Source organism: Condylostylus longicornis, unplaced genomic scaffold, assembly GCF_029603195.1.
Source record: "Condylostylus longicornis isolate FDR11 unplaced genomic scaffold, ASM2960319v2 ptg000076l, whole genome shotgun sequence".
Classification (NCBI taxonomy): domain Eukaryota; kingdom Metazoa; phylum Arthropoda; class Insecta; order Diptera; family Dolichopodidae; genus Condylostylus; species Condylostylus longicornis.
In genome coordinates this window covers 2,248,960-2,272,858 of record NW_026578044.1, presented here as the reverse complement: position 1 = coordinate 2,272,858, position 23,899 = coordinate 2,248,960, and the positions used below count along the sequence as shown (strand labels likewise).

Below are 23,899 nucleotides of genomic sequence, written 5' to 3'. Positions count from 1 at the left end.
GTAATTCTTGTGCACCAACTTTAGCCCCGCTCTGTCCTCGCCTGAGAGAAGTCGGTAAGTCGCTAGCCGAGCTTGCTTCAATATATGGAGGTGCAGTGGCGGCACCCCGATCATCACATCCAATGCAGCGGTAGGAGCCGGTCGCCTCTGTAGCTTTTCCAGCTTGACCGGCACACCCGCTTGCTGAGCCTTACGGCACCATACAATCGACGCGTAGGTGACGGTGGGCCTAGCAAGAACCGTATATAGCCACAGTGCTATCCTGCCCACAGACGGATCCCACCTCAGGTCCCACCGAAGTTCTACACGTTCGCAAGGCCGCCGTAGCCCTCTCGATAATTCTATTCATATAGGTGTTCCAGGGGAGACGATCATCCAGGGTTACCCCCAGATATTTCACCTCCCTAGAGTAACTAATACGTTCACCAAACAGAAGTGGGCTCGTTAATCTATCCCTGCTGCTGCGTCTGATGAAGGCGATCAATTGCTTGGATTTATATGTAACCCAACGCCTTCGCACCACCTTTGCACAATACATAAATTTTGCGGTAGAATATCAGCAATAGTGCTCTCAAATTTTCCCCGTATGACGAAGGGCATATCGTCGACGTATCCCCAGACACGTGCCTCCTAGCCCTCGAGAGCAGCGATTAGATCATCCACTACAATGCACCACAGGAGGGGCGAAAGAACCACGGCCTGCGGACACCCTTTTGCAGCGGAGATGAAGAGTGTATCGTCAGCTATGGTGGACTTAATAATCCTATCCTGTAGCATCCGATTGACCCATCTGCTAGTCGTCGCATCAATCCCTCGTTTGTGCAACGACTCACAGATGACATGATATGGGGTGTTGTCAAAAGCTCCCTCTATATCAAGGAAGCAGCCAACTGCCAGCTCCCGCACTTTCAGTGAGTTTTCAAGGACCCCCACCAGACTCTGCAGAGCGAGTGCAGTAGACCTTCCCGACTGATAGGCGTACTGAGATTCATGCAAGGGATTGCTTCCCAGTGCATCGTCCTGTATAAATGTATCAATCACTTTTTCCTTTGCTTTCAGTAGAAAAGAAGTAAGGCTAATTGGACGGAAAGACCCTGGGTGGTTACTTGGTCGCTTACCCGCCTTCGGAATATACGTCACTTTAGCCACCCTCCATGCCTGAAGGATGTAACCCCACGCATAGGTGGCACGAAAAATTTCCAACAGTGCTCTGGCGATATGTTGGAAACTCCTCTGCAAAAATGCTGGATATATCCCGAAATCACCTGGAGATTTGAAGGGCCTGAAAGAGAAAACGGCCCATCTAATTCTGCCCATCGTGAAGACCAAACGTGCATCCTTGCCCGTTCATCGGTTCAGTGACCGCATTTGAGTGATTCCGAAGAATCTCCGAGTCAGGAAAGTGCGTTGACTCCATAAGCTCCAACGTCTGCTTTCCGTTCTCAGTCATGGAGCCAACTTCTTCCCACGAACCCGACGTCTTGGCTTTATTGAATTGAAATTCTGGTCTTTAATCTAAGCCTTGAAAGCTCTTCATTCCACCACGGGCACTTCCTATTGCTCCGCCTCGGCTTAGCGCGGAGGCACGAGTAGGCAATAGCCGCCGTCACAGCCTCGCTGGCCAGTTCGATATCCATCACCGTTCTAGCAGAAGCAGGAATGGTTCCAATCCCATCCATGAGGAGTGTTTCGAATTGACTTCAATCTGTGGATTGGGGCACCCGATACATTTCTTTTGCCAGGCCCCCGGAGACCATGATATTAAACCTAATCTGCCTATGATCGGACATGGTTGTCTCATTTGAGACATGGCATCCACTAAACCTACTGCCGATAAACTCAGTGCAAAGGGTGATGTCAAGGACCTCTTCGCTAGTTGCATTTATGAATGTCGGCCTATTGCCCTCATTCATAACCATTAATTGATTGCTATATATAAATTCAAGTACGCACCCACCTCTTTTGTTTATATTACTGCTTCCCCAGACGGTGTGCCCTAAATGCCTTAGCATGCTTTTGATTTATTTGGATGCCCCTCACAGCCATATCATTTCCTCCGGCTCTTGTCAATGGGCTTTGGCCCTTTAAACAAAGGCTTTACATGAGCCTTACCACTTATTGACGCCTTTTTACGCATCTTGGTGGGCGCCTGCCCTGCCACAGCCTCTTTTGCCGTCCTAGGTGCCACACTAGTCCCTCCAACAGCAAATACCGAAGCAGTTCCGGGCTTCCCAATGGGGTTGAGCCCTTTTGGTTCACCCGGGACGTTTGTATTGGGCGAGCTGGTCGATGGTCCTTCCGTTTCCCTTGCCGCCATTTTCGGAGCAACTTCAGACTTTCCAATGAGTTTTGGCTCTTTTGGTTGGCCCGAAGTGCTCGTCGTTGTCGCGGTGGGCACTTTTTTTTTATTTTGTTCTGCCCTGGTGCCAGCACCTTGAGAGGATTTTCTTCCTTTAACCCGAACGGTAACACGGAAGAAATTCAGGAAAAGTCGGAACTCCGCTTTCCGTAGATCTTCTAATCCGGAATCATCCACGGAAAAGGTGATGGAGCAGCACCCGTCCTTTTCCTTATCCATCCTCAGCACCCTCCAGGAACTTATCTTGAGGCTGGGATTTTGCTTCCCTATCCTACTTAGAAATTTGTCCCTGGAGAGACTGACGGTTGTCTCGTATTTTGGTACGTAGGTGACGCAGACATACTGTTTGGGCATGCCGTCGCCATCCAGTACCACGATATTGCAGCCGTTCCAAGGCTTTATCTTCCTGCAGACACTAGTTATCCACTCCCTGGTGTTTTGATTGTTGCATGTTACGAATATCCATCCGCCCCTTTGCAACGCTGCAGTGAATTGTGGATGAGAGTCCACAGTCTACGAGTGATGGCCACCTTGACCTGTGATACTGCATCCCGATAAGAAGTCATTTTCGGGTTTTGTTGAGGAATGTTTCTCAGCGACCTTTCCCTCAACCTTGCCGTTCATCGACCTCTTTTTTGAAGGCCCTGCATCATATTAGTTTCTTTATTTATGTTGTTAATAAATTCTTTCAAAATACTATTCACAAATATCAATTTAGCAAAATCGCAGGCCTTTACCGGCCTAGTTTAAGTTACAGGAAAACTCCACATGTCTAAAATTTAAAGTTTTAGAAATTTTTGTTTTAACTTGTACAGCAAATCTTACACAGCAAATATTTGAAAATTTTAACAATCGGTTTAATTTCGGTAAATAGAAAGTACAACTTCAAATCCCACCTCTCCTTTTCTTAAAATTATGTAATATTAAATAACAGTATTATAAAATAGTACAATAATGCAGAAATTTTATGTATCATTTAACTCTCATGTGTATGTAAAAATAAAATTTTTTTAAGCTACAATATAGTGTTGCCCATTTCATTTCACTGGCAATGTTTTTTGATTTTATTTCATACAATTACGTTATGCTTGTTACACATAAAATGTAATGCATTCTATTTTATTACAGTTTATTTTTTATTTATTTTGTTTCTTTCAAAATTAAAATTTATTCACAGGACTAGTAATAATCAAAATTTTGATCCTTTTTGATATTAACAGATGGTGACTCGATTTACAAGATTTTATTAGAAAAATAAGAAAAAAAATTAAAAACAAAATCTAAATAAAAATAAAAAATATCTTTAATATTTTTGTTTCTGCTTCAGTATCATAGCATTCAGTATACCATCATAGTTTCATAATAATACTGAAAATGATCCTTTTCATTTAAAATGCCACTGGAATTTTACTTTATGAAAATTTACATCTATCTTCTTCTTTGAGAATATTTTTATATAAAAATTGTTTACTAACATACTTTATATCTACATCAGATACCTATTTAAAAGAAATGAATCAAACAAAATTCAAAGAACGTTTGAGGATAGTAAGCAAAAAGATTTTATGGTCTTGTTTTTAATTTTATTTTTTTTCTTTTTTTTTTCAACATTTCTTTAATTTATTCAAATGTATCAAACAGAGTTTTGTTTTTCCTTGCAGTTTTTTGGTTTTTAAGCTCCAAAATTTTTAACAGAAAAAAATGTAAAACTAAAGATTACAATTCATTTTTTGTATCAGTATTGAAATTAGTTTAAACAAGAATTGATTTATATTGAATTTAGAAATTTCTATGTTTGCTAATTGCTGAAGGAACTCCCCGCGACATAGTATAGAGAAGTGTACGAATATTGAAGGTCTGGTGTGACATTGAAAATGATAAGCCTTAAATCGAGCGAAATGACCTTGATGTGCTTCACTTGTACAATGAAGATAAAATGTTAAACTCACGTAGAAATGACAGAAAGGAAAGCGGAGATGAGATACTCGGGTGTTGTATTTTATAGCCGACTTCTTTATCGGAGAGACTAGGAGGTTTGAAGGACCTTCGGCAACTAGAGCGGTGACTTGGAAGAGAAAAGTAACACTTGAAACAACGAGAGGGAACCTAGAACGGTTGCGAGTTTGCATGCAGCTGAATTACTACGGCTTTGAGAAAGTGTCTTAATGCAGCAAGGCAGATACTTTGTGAACTAACCCCATTGCATCTCATTATCGAGATGACCGCGAAGGTGGCTATAAAATCACATCAAAAATATAAAATATAAGTGCGCAAAAAAACTATATATTACAGACTTAGCGTACCACAAGGCAAGTGTCATGTTAGTTTGCAAGCATATGCGGCATATTTAAAAGGGCATATTAAACAGCTTACGACGTTTTCCATTCAAAGAACTAGAAACAACTGTACTAACATTACATATGTACTTATATTTGGAAATATTTACATAATTAGAGCTATAATAATAAAAAGTTTTATATTCAATCAAGAAGTTGCTAAAACCGCAATTAGTTCAGACGCAATTTCAAGCATACTTTTTTTTTTAATTTTCCCTTTACAAAATTCTCTACATTACATAATATGATTCGGTTTTCTTTTAAAAGAATTTTATTTTTGAAATATCAAACAGAAAATTTTCCTAGAAAAGAAAATTTTTTTTTTTGTATTTATAAGAACCCAAAAAAACCTTAAGGTTTCCGGCCATAATTCCATTTAAAGAAAAAGCTGATAAAATAAGTTCTTTTTTTTGGAATATTTGTTATGTAATTATATGTACACATGCACCTACACACAAAAATATTTTTGTTGCTGTGCTCATAATTATTTGTTTTTCATTTGTCAATTTTTGTTGTTCTTCATTCTAAAAAAAAAAATTTCAATTTGAAAGAATTATAACGAAATATTTTTCGTTTCCGTTCCACTCCGCTCTCCGTTTCTTCTTGCTCTTGTTAAATATCGTTACAAAATATTACGGGAACGGGAATGAGAAGAAAATTTAATCTTCAAATAACATGAGCATTCAAACTCTACTCTACCCTCTTCAATCTTTTATATTCTCTAAAATAAACAAAACGAAAAAAGAGAAAATATAAGACGAGAAAAACTTTTATTCCGATTAAAAAAAAAAAAAACACGAAAAATTAAAAAAGTGAGCAAAAAAGTCGCACATGTCAAAACAAAACCATCGTTTATAATCAATATATAAAATACGATATGTGTTTGTAATCATCATCATCATTTTTATAATCAACATCAGCTCATTTTCAAAAAAAAAACACGAAAAACACATAAGCTTGTATACCTACATACAAAAGCTAAAACAAAATTGTAAAGCGTTAAAAAAAGAGATAAACAGCAAGAGAGAAGAAAAACAAAAAAAAGGCAAACTTCTCATTGACTTCTTATTTAACTTTTCTCTTTTCATTCGTTTTGTCAATTTCCTTCTCCAAAACACAAGTAGATATATATTTCAAGGACTCTTTTTAGATCCTTTTTTTTGTGAATGTGTATATACAAAAGCATCAATATTCGATAAATAAAGTATCAAAAAATATATGTACATAAAAAAATAATAAAATAAAAGTAAACACGACAATAATATCTTAGACAAAAAAAGAATAAACAACGAAAAAAATTGAACGAATAAAATGTTTGGCCAACTTCATTAAGTGCTAATGCAACCCTACACCATATACTTGTCATATATGGTCGAACTAATAACAAAAACATTAATGGGAATCGAAGCTTTTAAAACTGTAAAATAAAGTGTAAAGGTTTCAGAGATGTCATTAGCAGTTATGATTAATAGTGAAAATGTACAACTTCTCTAATAACACTTTCTGCAGAAGAAAATTAAACATTTGTGTTAAATAAATGCATTACAAACAAATTAACAAATTAGCAATGGTTATTTAAAAAAATCCTACACAAGAATCCGCGAGTATATAAAAAAGGACAATCAATAAGAAAAACTCGACAACCAAATTAAAATTAAAAAAATTTAAAGAGAAAATTTTTTTTTTTAAAACAAAAATTTTTTTTGTCGTCATACCCTTGTCTTCTGTTTGTCGACACTGTAGGTATACGCCATACATACATCGAATTTTTTTATGATTAACGAAGTAAAAATTACAAATTGATAGCATAGAAATAAATAAACAAAAAACACGAAGTAAAAAATAAATGCAAATATTCGCAGTGAAGAAATTTAAAGGGTAGGACAGGTGACATTAGAAGGAAAGTAATGGTAGATATTCCAGAAAACAAATTCGACTTTATTTCAAACTTTTTGTTTTTCTTTTTTGTTTAAAAAAAAAATATTACTAATATTTGTAATAGGAAACTGATGTGCCACACTTTCAAGAAGCAAAACAACATTTAGAAACTCAAGAAAATAATGTCAAAAATTTTAATTCTTCTGTCACTATTCTTTATAATAAGGTCTTATGTATTATAAATATAATTTATCTAGGGTGAAATTAATTTATATATGTAGCTACATTATGTTCATAATTCAACATTTTGGTACAAATTCAGGTACAGTTTTTATAATTTAAAAATATGTAAAGCGGAACATTTCATGACATATAGCGAGATTTTATTCGATTTTCAAGGAATTCCTGTCAATTTATTATGATTTCCGAAAATAATATTAAATGTTCGAGTTCAATTTTTTTATAGGATCATACGCAAAATTGAAATATTGTTAGACACATTTAAATACCAGCAAAATGAAACAAATTGGTTTCACAATTTATGATGACTATTTGTAAAATTATGTTGTCGTGGTTGTTTAATATCCAAAAAAACTTCAATAAAATTGTATTTGACCATGAAATACCACAAAATATAAACACATAATTAATTCAAATGTTATTAGAATAAACGGCAGTTAATGTCATGCATAGTAAAAGCAGCTGTCAAATAAAATAACGTACTTTCACGCAAGTGTAATGCACTTACACGCCAATAACTAAATGAGTAGTTTTTAAAGCAAGATCGATAATTTTCGAATAACAGAAGTTGAATAAAATGCTAATAAATTATAAAATAATTTTCTCATAACTAATAGCATGTTACACAGTGTATATATGTACATTTTATTTAAAGAATGTTTTTGTTAAGAAAAACAAGGTCTGAAAACAACGTTCAAACATTTCAATAAAATGAGCAATAAAATAAACAACTAAGAAACAACAAACAAACAAGAAAACTTTCTTTTATTTTGTTACATGAGCACATTATTATTACAAAATATCAAGAGTTTAAATAAATATCCTTAAGAATATTTCATTCTTTGCCTGCCTTTAACAAAAAAAAAGTGTATTTTTGCTTTCCTCTTTCAACTAAAGTCACATATGTTATGATATTTTATATATATTAAATTATTTAGGAATCAGTAAGGGTTTGAATGCGATTTAAAATATGCGAAAAAAAATATAACATTTACTTTGCTGCTCTTAGATCCTCACCCCTTTTAAATAATTTAAAAAAAAAATTTAGCCTTTTTTCTTATAACATCCAGAAAAAAAATGTATTCATAAAATTACAAATTGATTTCTTTAACATCATTTTGGCCCTTAAAAAAAAAAAAAATATTTACTTAATTTAGGAATGGGTTAAAATGGCATATTGCTTGCTGGAAGTAAACAACATGGGTATAAAAAGCTCAAAAGCTTAGAGACCCAAGCATTACAGTTGAAGAAAAGAATGAATATTCAATTCAAAGCTATTTTTATTGAAAAATTTTTACTTAAATCAGAAACAAATTGGTGAAACGGAAGTAATTAATCGAATATATATCTTAAAATTAGGAATACGAAAGAAATATAAAGACAAACGAAACTTAAATTGTTACCAATACTAAGGTAAAGAAATATACTTTTTTCCTTGGTTGGTTGGTTGGTTAGAGTGGCCGGTGCGACCCGACTGGCCAACACCCCAATTAGCACTGACGTGCCGTTTTGCTACCACCGCCTCGTGAAACCCGGTTGTCAAAGTACGTTGGTCCAGGGCCAGCGATCAGAGCCACCCCGTTCTTTTAAGGAACTTATTTACGTCCCCGATACTTTTACTAGAAATGTTCCCCAGATCCATCATGTCCGTTTCCCCAAATGACAACAACCTGGCCCTTTGAAGAGCCGGACACTCGCAGAGATAGTGAAAAAGCGTCTCTTTTTTGTCTATCTCCCGACAACTGCGGCATGACGTATTAAAGGGAATTCCCAGCCTAGCTGCATGATCCCCCACAGGCCAATGCCCCGTGTACACAGCCACTAACTTAGCTATGTCCGGTCGAGGCATCGCCAGGAGGCTCATTGATTTCTTATGGTCGTATTTCGGCCACGTCTTCCTAGCCGTTGCACATGTGCTCAGGCCCCTCCACCTGCGGTCCGCACATGCCACTTGGAAGCGGTATATATCAGTTTTGATGGTGTTTATAGGGACAAGAACTCGCTCGGCCCTGGAGCCGTCCAATGCCGACCCACATCTGGCCAGCTCGTCAGCCCGCTCGTTTCCTGGTATGTTCCTATGTCCCGGAACCCAGAGTAAGGTGATACTATGATGACTGCACAATCTCGTCAGCTCATCGTAGCAAAGCCCTACCAACTTTGAGAATATCTTTGGCGAATTTAGAGCCAGAATCGCAGCCTGACTATCCGTCACAATTGCGACCTCCCGGGCCACAACCAAATCCCTTCCCAGGATTTCGCATGCCTTCCATATGGCGAATACTTCCGCCTGGAACACGCTTGACCCGTTGGGAAGGCGATATGACTCCGATATGTTCTGAGTCTCCGAAAATACTCCAGCACCGACCCCATTCCTATCCTTGGAACCGTCAGTGAAGAGAGCAACATCAAAGCCTTGCAGTGGAAGATTTCTTTTCCACTGCCCGCGAGACGGAAGCTCAACCCGAAACTTCTTGTCAAGCTCAAGTCTAGGGATGCAATAGTCTGTAGCATCCGCAACCACTCCGTCCGGTAGTGACTGAAGGACATTGCCGTGGCCATACGGCCTTTCGTGCCAGCACTCAGCTTCTCTGAGTCTAACGGCGCTTGCCGCGGCCAGATTCTTAATATGGATGTCTGGTGGAAGCAAATGGAGGAGTACATCCATAGCGTCCGTGGGCGTCGATCTCAATGCCCCCGTAATGCTTATGCATGCAGCCCTCTGTACCCTACCGATCTTGGTACAGTTGTAAGCTTTCCCCAACGCCGGCCACCACACGAGTGAACCGTAAGTTAATATAGGTCGTACAATGGCCGTGTATAACCATAAAACCATTCTAGGTTTCAGCCCCCACCTCCTGCCGACCATCTTTTTGCAGGTGTAAAGTGCCGTACAGGCCCTGTTCACCCTCTCTTGCACGTTAAGCTTCCAGTTAAGTTTAGAGTCGAGTATGACTCCCAAATACTTAACTGCCGGACTCAAACTGAGCCGCAAACCACCCAATCGGGGCAGTCCAAAGCTCGGGATTTTTGTCTTAGTCGTAAAAAGTACAAGTTCCGTCTTGGCTGGGTTCACTCCAAGGCCACATCTTTTAGCCCAAGAGCTCACCACATTTAGAGATCCTTCCAAAACCCCACTGATTGTTGGAAGGTCAAAGCCGGAAACCAGGATTACTAGGTCGTCAGCGTATGCCACTGCCTTCACTCGCCTTTCTTCAAGTTGCAGTAGAACCTCGTTCATAACAACAAGCCACAAAAGTGGCGAAATCACCCCACCTTGGGGCGTTCCCCTACTAATGTACCTTGCGACACTACTATCACCAAGATCCGAATACAGGATCCTGGTCCGCAGCATGGATAATATCCAGCGTACCAAAGCATCTTCCAACCCCAACTGAGTCAGAGAATTTTCTATGGCCCACGAACCAATATTGTTGAAAGCCCCTTCCACGTCTAGAAAGGCCGCCAACGTGTATTGCTTATAATGGATAGATTGTTCGATAGTCCTCACTACCTCGTGTAGTGCGGTGTCTGTGGACCTTCCCCCGCAATATGCATGCTGGGAAGGCGAAAGTCGAACTTCCTTCATTCTGTTCCTGAGCCCTAGCTCCAGAACGCGCTCCAGCGCTTTTAGAACGAAGGAAGTCAAACTAATTGGTCGAAAATCTTTGGCGCCCTCATGGCCCCTTCTTCCCGGTTTGGGAATGAAAACAACTTTTACACGTCTCCACGACTTGGGCACGTATCCAAGGATAAGACAACTTCTAAAAACTTTTAGAAGCCACGGAACTATTAGTTCCTTCGTCTCCTGCAACATAGCTGGAAATATCTCATCTATCCCCGCCGTTTTGTATGGAGAGAAGTTATCTATCGCCCAGCTAACCTTCTCCACCTTTACAATAGCTTCAACCATTTCACTCGACACAGGCCGCCCCGGAAGGGAATCCAACTGGATAGCCTCCCGAGCCGACCCGGTATTACCCGGGAAATGCGTGTCCACTAGTAAATTGAGAGTTTCCATAGACGTTTTTGTCCATGTCCCACCCTCATCCTTCAGAAAAGAAGGACTGGTATGGTCCTTGGAAAGCACTCTGCTCAATCTGGCAGAATCCCTGGTACATTCTACAGTTCCGCAAAAATCCCTCCAACCCTGGCTTTTTGCGGAACGGATAGCCCTTTTATACTCTCTCAGGCACTCCTTATAAGGTTGCCAGAACCCATTCTTGTAGCAGATATTGAAGACATCCCTGGTAATCTTCCGGAGATTACTCAAATCTTCGTTCCACCACGGGGGATACTTTTTTTTTTGGATATTTCAAAGGACAGGATGCTCTGAAAGCCACGCCCATGACTTTCTCAAATCTACTGATTTGCGCATCAAGTTCTTCGACTTCCTTAATATAGTTGTTAATATCGGGCATGACCATGAGCTTGGCCCGCACGATGGCTCTGAATTTAACCCAATCTGTTCTTTTAGGGTTCCTAAAAGGTTTGGGATTCCCAACTTCGAATCCCACCGTGAAGACTATCCAGGCATGGTCAGAATACGACCTTTTGCTAGATACCCTCCAGTCCTCGATTATACAGTTGTTAGTTTTGAGTGTTATATCTATCACATCTTCCCAGCCAGCAAACCTGTCTGTGCTAGGAAAAGTGAAGGTAGGGGTGTTGCCTCTATTTGCTATCTCTAGATTACTATCTAAGACAAAATTAAATAAAGACTCACCTCGTTCGTTGATCTCTGTGCTGCCCCAGAGGGTATGTCTGGCATTGGCGTCGCAACCCATAAGCAGACTTGCTCCTTCGGCTGCGCCAACCTCTGCTAGGTTTTGAACTTCCGGAGGTGGAGCAGGCCTATCATGAGCCATGTAGACTGAGCTCATTAATAGGTTCCCGCCGTTTCCTTCAATCCTCACCACCGTCATGTCTGCGGTACTGAAATTAGAGCAAAGAAAGGCTTTTATATGTTTTTTAGTTAAGACACAAGTTCTGATCTTACCTTCAGCTGGATCTACAATCCTGTAGAATAGGTTGTATTTCTGGGTGCCCAGTCCCTTTATCCTGTTACCGTTCACCCAAGGCTCCTGAATTAGAGCGATGTCGATGTCTTCCTCTTCTAGGAAGATCAATAGGTTATCCGAGGCTAATCTCGAATGCTTGAGATTAACCTGGATTACCCTCATCGCTCTTGCTCTTATCAGCCACCTCCATCTGTTCAAGGAGCTGGCTCGCTTCTTCTATGGCGTCCCCTTCTGGGTCCGCATTTCGAAATATTTTGAGCTTGGCATGCCGTATGCCAAACCGCAGTCTGTTGTCCCTCCTGTCCAACGGCTGTAGACTCTCCTCATTAATGAGAAGTAGGAAGGACTCACTGTTTTTCTGAGGTTCCTCCTTCTTGATAATTTGCCAATCATCCATCGGCACCTCAGGATTGGCAATCTTTAGGACCTTTAGCAACTTGTCCCCCGCAATATTCATCTTAGGGATCCAAATACGAGCCCGGGGTCTCCTAGGAATTTCCTTAGCTGGGATGAGCTCAATCTTGGACCCATCCCACGTATCGCTAATCTTAGCAACACACGAACTAAGAAAATCCCCGGAAAGCCGGTCCTCGCATTTGATCACCCTGTAGCCCCTGACTACCTCAGATGAATCGAAGCTCAGGACTTCGTTGCCATCGGTCGTTAGGAGATGTTCAACTACCATCTCCGATAATTTTGCTTCGACCTTGCACCATAATTCGGAGGACAACTTCAGGTTGGTAGACTTTCTGTCCACCACCCCAAACTGGAGATGATCACGGACCACCTCGCTCATTGTTCTCCCCTGTGCATGATTTCCACTTGATGTTGAAGGTCTGGTTGTCCCTGGCTTGACGACCTTCGACCTTTTGCTCTCTTGAGCATTTCTGTCTTCATCTTGAGACCTTACTCTTTTTGTGGTCTCCTGAGGCTTCGTGCTCTTATACGCATTGTACTCGTCAATTACCTTCTGGTATTTGACTTTGTCCTCCGCGTCTTTTTCAGAAGTTTTACCTTCTGCTTCATTCTGGGCAATCTTGCCTAAAATGAAGATGGCCTTCGAATATCTCTTCTTGAGTACGAAGGCGGGTCCTTTTGATTTTCTGCTTTTGGAACTATGGCTGGTTCCTTTAGCTTTTTGTGTAGATTGTTTTGGTGGTTTTGCTACCTTACTGGTTTCATCACCACCAATCGATACACCTGCTTCCTGACTGGAAGCTAGTATCTCGTCTTCTGACGAGGTGCCAATTGGCTCTTGTTTTTTTAAAATTTTTTTAATCGAATCTTCCATTTTGATCCCACGAGTGTGTCCGGAAAAACAGTCCATCCTGCCAGAGCCGACTTACCAGGATAAGGTCATCGTTACTCTCTGAGGCGACCCGGTATCAGAGAGACTCCGTTCGCGGTAGCCAGTATACCCCCCGGCTACCAACTAGTCCACTAGGCACGGGTCGTATAACACCATTGGATTGGGGGGGGGGTGGGACTTGTTGAAGATTAGCTTACGCTGTTACTTCATGCCCATGGGACTTGCTGAAGATTGGCTTGCGCCGTTACTTCAAGCCCGTGAGATTCTCTTGGTTTTTCTGGTCTCACTTTCGACCTTATCGGCATGGTTGCACCTTCCAGATACCACAGAATTGTAGTACCCGCCGACATCGCTCTCAAGATCATTGACCCTACTTAAGCTCCTTCACCACGGCAAGGTGGAATCCCATCGAAAGAGCATGAGAAAGAACTTTTTTCCTTAAAACCTAAACTTAGATTGCTTGCTTTTAATTTTTTACTGGAACAGATGAACAAACGGACAGTTTATAGTGACAGTTAAATGGAATAGTGCAATTGACAGTGACAGATGTCATGATTATAATAATCAATTCGAATTTTTCTATCACTTTAATCGAATTTCGTGCTATAGAATTCACTTCATCCGAATTTCGTGTTATAGAAACGCACTTCATTTGAATTTCACATTGTATTCGCCATGAACAAACTTTATTTCAAAATTTCATTTAATTTTAATAACATCCCAAACAGTCTTAAAATTTCCTATAAATATCTTAACTTTATCTAAAACTTGGTAAGAAGAGAAAATTTTTTTTTTATATTTTTATTTTCCAAAAATTGAAAATATTTTAATATACGATTATTGCAAAATATTATGAAATTTTTTTCCCAATTTTTTTCTTCAATATTTTTTTTTTACATAATTTTGAAATTGTTACTGGGAGAAAAGGAGGAAAAAATCGAAAGAAAAAAAATTTTTAAATTATTGAATTTAATTGAAAATACTTTTTTTTTGTGAGTAAAATTGGTATTAAGGAAAAAAAAACGGTTAGGTACTTAAATTATTTTCTTAATAAAATTCAAAAATTATTTGATAGAAATTTTATTCTTTTTTTAAACAAGTACATAGGTTGGTTGAAGAAGAATTGATGATTCTAGAAAAGATTTTTCGCTTTGAAACAAAAACAAAAATTGAAACAAAAATTTCAACACAATTGAAATCGTGGAATAAATTGCCAAATTTTTAATTTAAGATTTTTACCAATGTGTTGTTAAACTTTGTGTACTTTTTTGGTTACTTGTAATTTTTCAAAAATTTTTCAAACACTTCACGTACATGTTTTTTTTTAAGAATTCAAGGTTGTAAAAATTATCATTTTTCTCTTCGCTACTGAATATTCACTTTGACATTTTACTGTTATTGGTTTAATTTTTGAATATATTATATATATGAAGATAATATTACGAGAAAATTTAAATAAAGTATAAAAATTTATAAGGATTATTTTTCAAATATTATTACCGAAAATGTGAAATTCAAAAATATTTCACATTAACTTTATATTTTATTTCATTAGAGTGACAATTTTAACACTCTTGTGCTAGTGCACTTATGCTATGTATACGTTGGTAGGCAAATTTATAAAAATTGTACTACATAGGAGTGAGTATATATATGAATATATGTGTATAAAGGGATAAAAATTTTGTGATGTGAATGTTTTTATATATTTTATTATTTTGGAATAACGAAATTTAAAATGTGATGAATTTTGAAATTAATTTAATTGTTTTAAATTGATAATTAATTTTTAATGTCCTTGAAATGGTATTTTAGAAATTCACGATTTTCTTCAGTATTTTTAGTAATAATAGCTACTTACGTATTTATGCGAACTGGTCTACTATCTTAAAGTACCAGATTAAAAAAAGAAGTGTCAACAATTCTTTTTGTATATAGTATAAGACAACTTATCAAATACTTTGGTTTGAAAATTCTTGCGGAAGAACAAAAGAAATAATACAGTAATAAAGGCACTCACTTTGTGTAGTTTTGTTAATTTACTACACGAAGATCCTTCAAGAAGACCACATAGCTGTTTTGCACGGCAGTTAATTGCCGTCCGCTGGAACAATTAAACTATTCATATCTATAATAATGGTTACCATAGTCGATCTTTAGCGATGTGGTCTGATCAACTAATTGAAGGCTCACTGGCTTAACATCTTAAATTTAACCTATATTTTTTGAGATTTTTTATTAAAAATTTTTTAGCTACGTATTTATTGTTTCCGTTAACACATTTAGCACGAAAGTTAATTCGAGAAAAAATTCTCAATAAACATTTAGAACTTTTAAACTAATCGTAATTTACTAACTACCTTTTTTCTTCTGGGTCACTAAGTATTATAACTACGTTAAGTAAGCTTAATTCAATAAAATTATGTTAGATACACCATATTTTAATGTTAAATTGCCTAAAAATTCTCAGTAAAACAATACGAAATATTATAATAGAATTCCGATAAAGGACAAAATTAAGAACGGCAAAAAAAAAAACTGTAAAAATAAATTGAGGTTCAAGTCACTCAAAACAAAAAAAAGTTCAGCTTTTGCTAATAAAAAAACTTGCGATCATTATTTTTGATACCCGTACGAACTTATGTTCGAAGGGTATACTAAATTTGCCTTACAGTTTGTTACGCTAAGAAGTAATCGTTAAACCGTTCGTCCCAACGATAACTAAAAAACTAATTGAGCTAAGTTTACCAAATTTCCACAAATGATTTACTATAGTAAATGTCAGAACCCTATTTAAATTCGATATGTTCGGGTAGCTGCCATACAACTTCCAAATTTATTTGACTATATCTTAGAAACTATAAAAGCTGTGATATTGAAATTTCACGCAAACGAATATATTAGTGGGGCTAATATGTTTGATGAAGGTCGTTGAAAATGCTTGACTCTTTCTGGTAGCTGCCATACAACTTCAATAGTAGTGAAATTTTGCATAAATTAATATGGTAATTCGGCCACTAAAGGTTATAGTCTGCCCATGGTCAGCTATGACATACTCGTATTTATACGCTGATTTCATAGGATAACAAATCCATACCAGTATCATAGAGTTGACAAGGTCAACTCGATTTTTTCTCGTTTTCCTTTTGAATTTCCAGTCAATTGCGTCATTTTTAAGAAATCAACACTTTAAATCTAATTTAGCTTTAAATATTCCACTATAAATACATTTAAACTTAATGTTATTATATTGAAACAAAAAAAAAGGAAAGACAGAAAAAATATAAGATTAGGAAAGAAAACAATAACAAAAAACTAATCTTATAAGGCACGTTTCACTAAAGAACATGAGCGATTTTTGTATTTCCGTACAAAACACGTCGTTTTAATGCATATATATAAGAGTGTGTACATGTCACAGATTTAATATGTATATATCTCTCACTAACATTCACTTGGAACCTATAATATAAAGACAATAAGTTCCGGTCCTCTAATTTAAGTTTCCGTCAAAAAAAATTGTTTTTTTTTTTTCTTTTGGGTTTTAATTTAAGTGTTAGTTATAATAAAATAGGATGATAAAAAAGCGTTTTTATAGTATAATATAAAAGAAAATTATATTGAAAATATCTTATAACAGGACATTAATTAATCATTAATATGACATTAATCTCTTTGTATTCAGTTAAAAAATTAGTACGGATATTAAACTAAATTTAAAGTAATTAAGAATTAACTCGCATCGTTCCAATTAATTTAATTTCTAAAACTAATTTTTTTTTAATTTTCTATTCAAAAATGTTCAATTTAATGAACGAGATGAAAATATTAGAAAAACTCAGATGGATCATACATAAAATAAATAATGATACGACAAGTTGATTAAAATGTCCGACAAAACTAAATATTATTATGTACTTCAAATTAAGGTCAGAATAACTCAAGAGATATCTCTAAAGGAGTTAGATACCAGTTCCTTAACACTGAGAAAACTCCATCCAAACAATCCAGTTTTCAGACGACTAGAGCAAAACAATCACATGGTATATGTTTGGCCGTCTCATCACCATCCCGGCAGAATCTTCACAAGAAGGAATTCTGTTAACTCAGTTTTGTGCAGGTGATATTTCACCAGATAATGCCCGATGAAGTAGCCAGTAACAACACGAATCCAAAGTTATAGGCGATCAACGATACCTCCTATTTCTTACTATATTTACATTTAAAATACTTAATTATCAAAGTTCTGCCCTTAGGTCTATACAAAAAATGGCATCCTAACATCTATTTTAATCCCATACCATTTTTGTTTTTTAAATAGAAGTTAAAACGCTTTCATATTTATTTGAAAAATTTCTTTTTATAAATTTATTTTTTATAACAACTAACTTTTATAGAAAATCTGTTATATTGTAACACTATTCGTAATATCAAACTAGATTTTCTTCTGTGTTGTTATACTCGTACCCACTTTTTGAACGAAAAATATTCTTACTATAGAAACTATAGTAAGAATTATAAAAAAGCAAAAAGTAGAAATTTTTTTTGTCCTGTGATTAGACTTGTAACTTAAAATACATAAAAATTATATTTAATGCCTAAGCCTTCTTTTTCCCACTTGTTTTCTTTTTTTTTTTTTTTTATTTTGTTATCGTATTCAAAGAAGTATAATGCAATATGTATGTATCTAAAAATTTTTACTAATACTAATAAAAATAACGATATAATAATAACGTTTTAACAATATAACAAAGTATCACCAATGGGGAAAAAAAGCAATTTATAACAAAGAAATGAACAGCACATTGATAGCAGCATAAAAAAAGGCAACAACAACAAAAACAAAAAATGATACAGAAGGAAGAAATAGGATATCAAGGATATCATAAACACCCTAATCGGTATTAATAGTTCTTGACGTAACAAGAAAATAAAAATAAATAAAAAAATAAAATAAAAAAGTAGAAAGAAAAAAACATCAACACTTTCCCTCTTATAACGGCAAGGACATGCGAGAAGATATTATGTCAAAAAAATGTTGCTGCTTTTTTTTTTGTTATACTTTATTTTTTCTTTTATTACAATTCTATTTGGCTTAGAATTTAGCATAACAAAGTTACAAGAAGTCACAAAAAGTAAAACGAAAAAAAGAAAAACATCAGTCGGATATTCTTCGTGAAGCTAATATAAAGAACGAAAAGAGAAGAAGAAGTTATAAAATCAGAAAGAAAAAGGGAAAATAATTCTAGTTTTCTGTTTCAGTTTTACGGATATGAGGTAATAAAAGCATAGTTTTGAGAACTAAAAATACATTTTAAATTTGTTTCAACAAAAAAAGGATAACCAAACCAACTTCTACCAGTAAAAGCAACAACAACAACTTCTTATAGTAAAAATAAAAATAACAAAATTTTTTGAAGGATAAAATAAAGCGTTTGTCTATTGCAATCGTTAAAATATTTTGTTATTTGAAAAAATTGATTGGAACATATGGAATTTGGTATTTTAATATCGAAAATGTTAATTTTCTATCATTTTATTTTGATAGTCATTGATTATTTGATCGATACTAGATTGTAGATTTGTAGATTTGTGCAACGGGGTCAACAATGCACCGCGACCACGTATAAGGATCAATTGTGCGCCCCCACCCGAGTGTGGGGCCTGCCCTACAATACACACTCGAGACCCACCCTCCTGATGAACTCAAGCAACTAGTGAGCACCACCTCCCAGCACCTCCCCCCTCCAACGAGCAAGAGGTCTCTGCATACTCCCCACAGAATCTGCAAGCATCCTCATTTTCCAGGCCCAGCCGACTAGGGTGTCCCCTAAGCCTGCAGTGACCCGTCAAAATGCCGGTGAGGACTCTCACCTGGTTCTTGCCCATCCCTATAATTTTCTTAAATCGCTTCTGGTCATAACCTCCCAGGAGCTCTTTGGCTTGCGGCAGCTCCGGCAGACTTCTCCAGCGCTCCGACCGCCTTCTTTCTGATTCCTTCCTTAATTCCCAACGAATAGTATGTCGTCCGATCCCACAGAAGGGCTCCGGCCTAAGAAAAGGTGTGCTTGCCCCCTTCCTCGCAAGCGCATCAGCGGCCTAATTTCCTTCGGCGCCCACATGGCCCGGTACCCAACACAGTGTGACCCGGCTGCATCTGCCTAACTCATTGAGCTTCTCAAGACAGCCCCATACTGCCGCGGAGGATACTGAAAACGAGTTCAGCGCTCCGATTGCAGCCCCGCTATCCGACATAATCATTATTTCCTTTTCCAGATACCCCCTTTCTAGGCTGAACCGCACGCACATTTCAATGGCGTGCAGCTCAGCCCGAAACACACTCGGAAAAGTTACCATAGGTTCGGAGAATTTGGTCCTTGGCCCAAATACCCCCGCATCCGTCCCAATACTGGTCTTTGACCCATCTGTGTACCATCCAATAACGTGTGTTCCAACTGGGAGGCCCGAAAAGTCACGCTCCCAGTCCCTTCTGTTACTCAGCAACGATAGGAGCCGAACCTCCCCGACAAGACGACCCCAATCTCTCATACCGATTATTCCGGCTCCATTTCTCCCCAACCTGAAAATGGCAGCCTTCGCTGCCATCTCCTCAACAAGCTGCAAGGGGGTTAGTCCCAAAATCACCTCCATTTCCGCCGTTGGACAAGTTCTCATAGCCCCCGTGATGCAGACGCATGCGAGTCTCTGCAATCGTTCCAGGTTCCTTCTAGCCGTACCAAGAGCAACCCTTCTTGCCCATGCCACTGCTCCATAAGTAAGGAACAACACGACCATCGTGGTATACATCCACCACATGACAGACGGGGAGCAGCCCCACGACCTGCCCGAGATGGCCCAGCAAACCATAAGTGCCCGGGTTGCCCGTGTACACACAGCTTCCTCGTGACTTCGCCAAAGAAGCTTGGAATCAAACACCACTCCTAAGTATTTGACCTCCGATTTCCTCTCTACAGCCGCTCCGCATACGTATATTGTGCGCAGATGCTCCAGCTTTCTTCTTCTAGTGAAAGGCACTAGGGCCGTCTTGTCAAGGTTAAGCCTGAGGCCCACTGTGTCGCACCAAGTCAGGGCCACCCGTAATCCCTTTGGACTATATCACAGAGTTCCCTCAAACTTACTTCTAGCGATGATGACTATATCATCGGCATAAGTCTGGACACCGATTCCCTGACGAAGCAGCTCATCAAGGAGTTCATCCACCTCCAAACTCCACATTAGCGGGGACAGAACCCCACCCTGTGGATATCCTCTGGTCACGCGCATTCTTAGGGTGCTCTGCCCCACAGCAGTCTCTGCTACCCTCGTAGCCAACATATTGGACATCCATAGAGAGGTGCCATCATCAACGTCTCTACGTCTCAGGGCGTCCGCAATCGCCTCATGAGAAGTGTTATCGAAGGCCCCCCTCGATGTCCAGAAACGCGCATAGCGCCACCTCTCCTTGTTCTATTGTGCTTTCTAGGGTACTGGCAAGGCGAAACAGAGCAGTCTCTGTTGACCTCCCCGCCCGATACGCATGCTGGCAATCGCTCAGCGGCCTCCTCGTCAGCACCCCCACCCGGACATGGTTATCAATTATTTTCTCCATGGTGTTCAATAAGAACGAAGTGAGGCTAACCGGTCTGAAGGACTTTGGCACCATGTCCCTTCTTCCCACTTTGGGAATAAAGACAACCCTCGCCACCCGCCAGGACTCAGGAATATATCCGAGAGCCAAGCTCCTCCTGAATATTCTTATTAAGAAAGGCATAATTGGCTCCAGCCAGCGTTGCAGAAGTGCTGGTGAAATCCCACCCACTCCCGACGCCTTGAAGGGCTGCAAAGTGCCAACAGGCCACCTTATCCTTTCCCCCGTAATTATGCACGCAGCTTTCCGCCAATCCTCAGGACGTGGTATTCTGCATTCCCACATTCCCACATTCTGGGAAATGCGCCTTCAGGAGAAGAGCCCTTTGCTCCTCGTTCTCCGTGTAGCCACCATCCGGCCTCCTTAAAGAAGCAGTCACTGGCACCCTGTCTCTAGCCAGAGCCCTGTGGAGCCACGCAGCCGCCGACGTCTCCGCTAAGCTCCCGCAGAATGATCTAAAGCTTCTGCGCTTAGCCCTGCGGATCTCCTTGCTGTAGGCTGTCATGAACTTGTACTCTTCCCAAGTATCCTCTCGCTTAGCTTTACTGAAAAGCCTGCGAACCCCAGCTCTCAGGCTTTCTAATCGCGGGGTCCACCAAGGTGCATCTGTGAAATCCCTTGGCACGCTAATGGGGCAGTTCGACTAAAAAGCATCGACCATAATCCTCCGAGCTCCTCCACAGCCCTTTCCAAGCACACCAGGGGATGCCTTGCCACAGTTCTAACCGAGGCGCCCGACAGTTTTGCCTCCAGGTCCTTTCTGTATCCCTCCCAGTTTGTCCGCCTCGGATTTCTGAAGGAAGATTTCTCCTCCATCAACCCACCCAGACAAAACGGGATGATTCTATGATCTGACATAGAAACCTCCCCCGATACCTTCCAGTCGCGTACCAGAAACCCCACATTCGGACTGTCGAATGTGATATCCAGTACCTCCTCTCCTAACCCTAGTCACAAAAGTTGGGGCATTCCCTACATTAAATATTTCTAGGTTTTCTTTAACTACAAATTCTAATAAGGACTCACCTCTAGTATTGCTGTCGCTGCTTCCCCCGTGCAACGTGATGCGCATTTGCATCACAGCCCATGATGAGTGGCCACCTCTTCCTATTGCACTGCTCCACAAGCCTCCGTACCTCTGGTGGCGGAGGGGATGCTCCATCCCCCGGAAAGTACGCTGATGCGAGCACTATCTCCAAGTCCGTGCCCCCAACATTAATGTGGGCCCTGATAGGTGTGAGGTCCCTTGTCATGTATTCCGAAAGTAAAATAAAGTTAATATTTTTTCTAATTAGAATGCAGGTCCTGGGCCGGTCCTGCCCACAATCCCATACTACCTGCGCATCCCTAATTGACAGTCCTATAATTGACCGATTATATTACCCCGGCTGTACAAATCTAAAATTATATGTTTACATAAAAAATTAGTTTGAAAAGAATTAAAAATTTGATTTTCATAATGGAATTTCTTTGTATATTTTAACTAAAGTTAAAAGATATTTAATAATGGAAAAATCAAAAAATGTCTCTTATTTGAATTTATAATTAAGAATTGTCACGCCCAACCCTATAATTATATCAAACCAATTGGCCTGTAAAGCTTCAACCTTTTTGGTTATTTACCATAGTTCTCCATAAAATATATTTGGTCTCAGTTCGCTAAAAGGTTCCAGAACGATGTAACATCCCCGATGGTATCGTGTTAGCCGCATAATTTATTTCCGCGACTATACAAATTATGATTTTCGCGGGTAATGATGCGACCATCACTGCTTTCCCACGACACTCTTGCAAACAAAGCATTCGTAACTTTTCTTATCTTTTCTTACATGTTATCACGTCACGAAAACTTCCGATGGTATTCTTGGGTTACAGCTGAATTATCGCCCGATGGGTTTCCGAAGTCACAATCTATAGAGGGTAATAACATCCTCTACTCCATAGACCTGTATCTCCTGTATGCATGTTAATCAACCGAAAAATCGCGTTTCTTGATCATTCGAAATATGGCGTTTACAACATGAAAGGAGCATTGCTACTTGTTCTTTGTTTTGGTAAGAAAGCCCCATTTTTCTCTATCAATTAAAAATTTCTAGAGATATTAAAATAATCATTTTACAATTCATAAAACCCAACTTGGCTGCCCACACTTTTAGAGTGGATTGATAACATAGCTTATATCAAAATTTATTTTTAAGAGTGGTGGTACTTTACAGAGTGAATATTAAAAACAATTATAAGCATTCGCTGTGACATGTTAATTGTTAAGCCTAACACAAAATTCAAGACTTTATTTCAACGACAAAGTAAAACGACCATTACTGAAGTTTATATTTTCCCATATAAATTAAAATTAAATTATACTAAAACTTCTCTTATAAATTATTGTAACTTTGTTTTTCAAGAATAATATAATTTTCATAACAGAAATTATATTTCATCTATGTGTGTGCTTCATGTATGGTTCCAGTTTTAATCCCTCATAAATTTTATATGTAAAAGAAAATTTAATACGAAAGAGAAATGTAATTATCAACAAAATGTATAACTTTTTCCATGTCATATTTAATTAATATCACCTAGATCAGCAAACATATCAAGAAGTTAAATTAAGAATGAATGTAAAGAAACGTTTTGAAAACTGATATAAAACCGAAATGGAATATTTACAATAATAACAAATAAGGAATGAGGAAAAACCAACCATTTTTATTTTGCTGCATCAGCTGGTTACAGAAAATTCTTATTATACATCCTTTTTTTTATATTTTTGGTATTTAATATTTGAGTATAGAACTTGTTCATACTATGGATATCAAATAAGTTTTTCTCTTTTATTCTTCTACTTGTTTTTCGTTCTACATCCCATTACTTGTTTATATGACCTTACATTCCATAAACTGATAACTATACCATTGTATAAGCAAGTATGTGTGCATATAAATAAGGATATCACAACTGTTGTGAATGTATAGGTAACCTAATAATAGTACAAAATAATATGATAGAAATCATTTCTAATTCATTCTAGGACTTTATTGTATATGCTCACATAATTTTATGACCTTTCACAGTTTTTAAAGGACGACATAATATTAAAGAAGAAAAATA

General features: G+C 38.1%; 2 protein-coding genes across 2 annotated transcripts in view; one reads left to right on the top strand and one right to left on the bottom strand.

The window, feature by feature from the left end:
* Positions 1 to 11,973: 11,973 nt before the first annotated feature.
* On the bottom strand, positions 11,974 to 13,122 carry LOC129612719 (uncharacterized). The gene has a single exon (XM_055526474.1). It carries the CDS (start codon positions 13,120 to 13,122, stop codon positions 11,974 to 11,976), a length of 1,149 nt encoding a protein of 382 aa, XP_055382449.1.
* Positions 13,123 to 22,617: 9,495 nt separating this feature from the next.
* LOC129612717 (uncharacterized) overlaps positions 22,618 to 23,899 on the top strand; it is an 87,545-nt gene continuing 86,263 nt past the window's right edge. The window contains exon 1 of the mRNA XM_055526473.1: positions 22,618 to 22,708. Coding sequence (XP_055382448.1) covers positions 22,618 to 22,708 — 91 coding nt within the window. The remainder of the gene's footprint in view (positions 22,709 to 23,899) is intronic.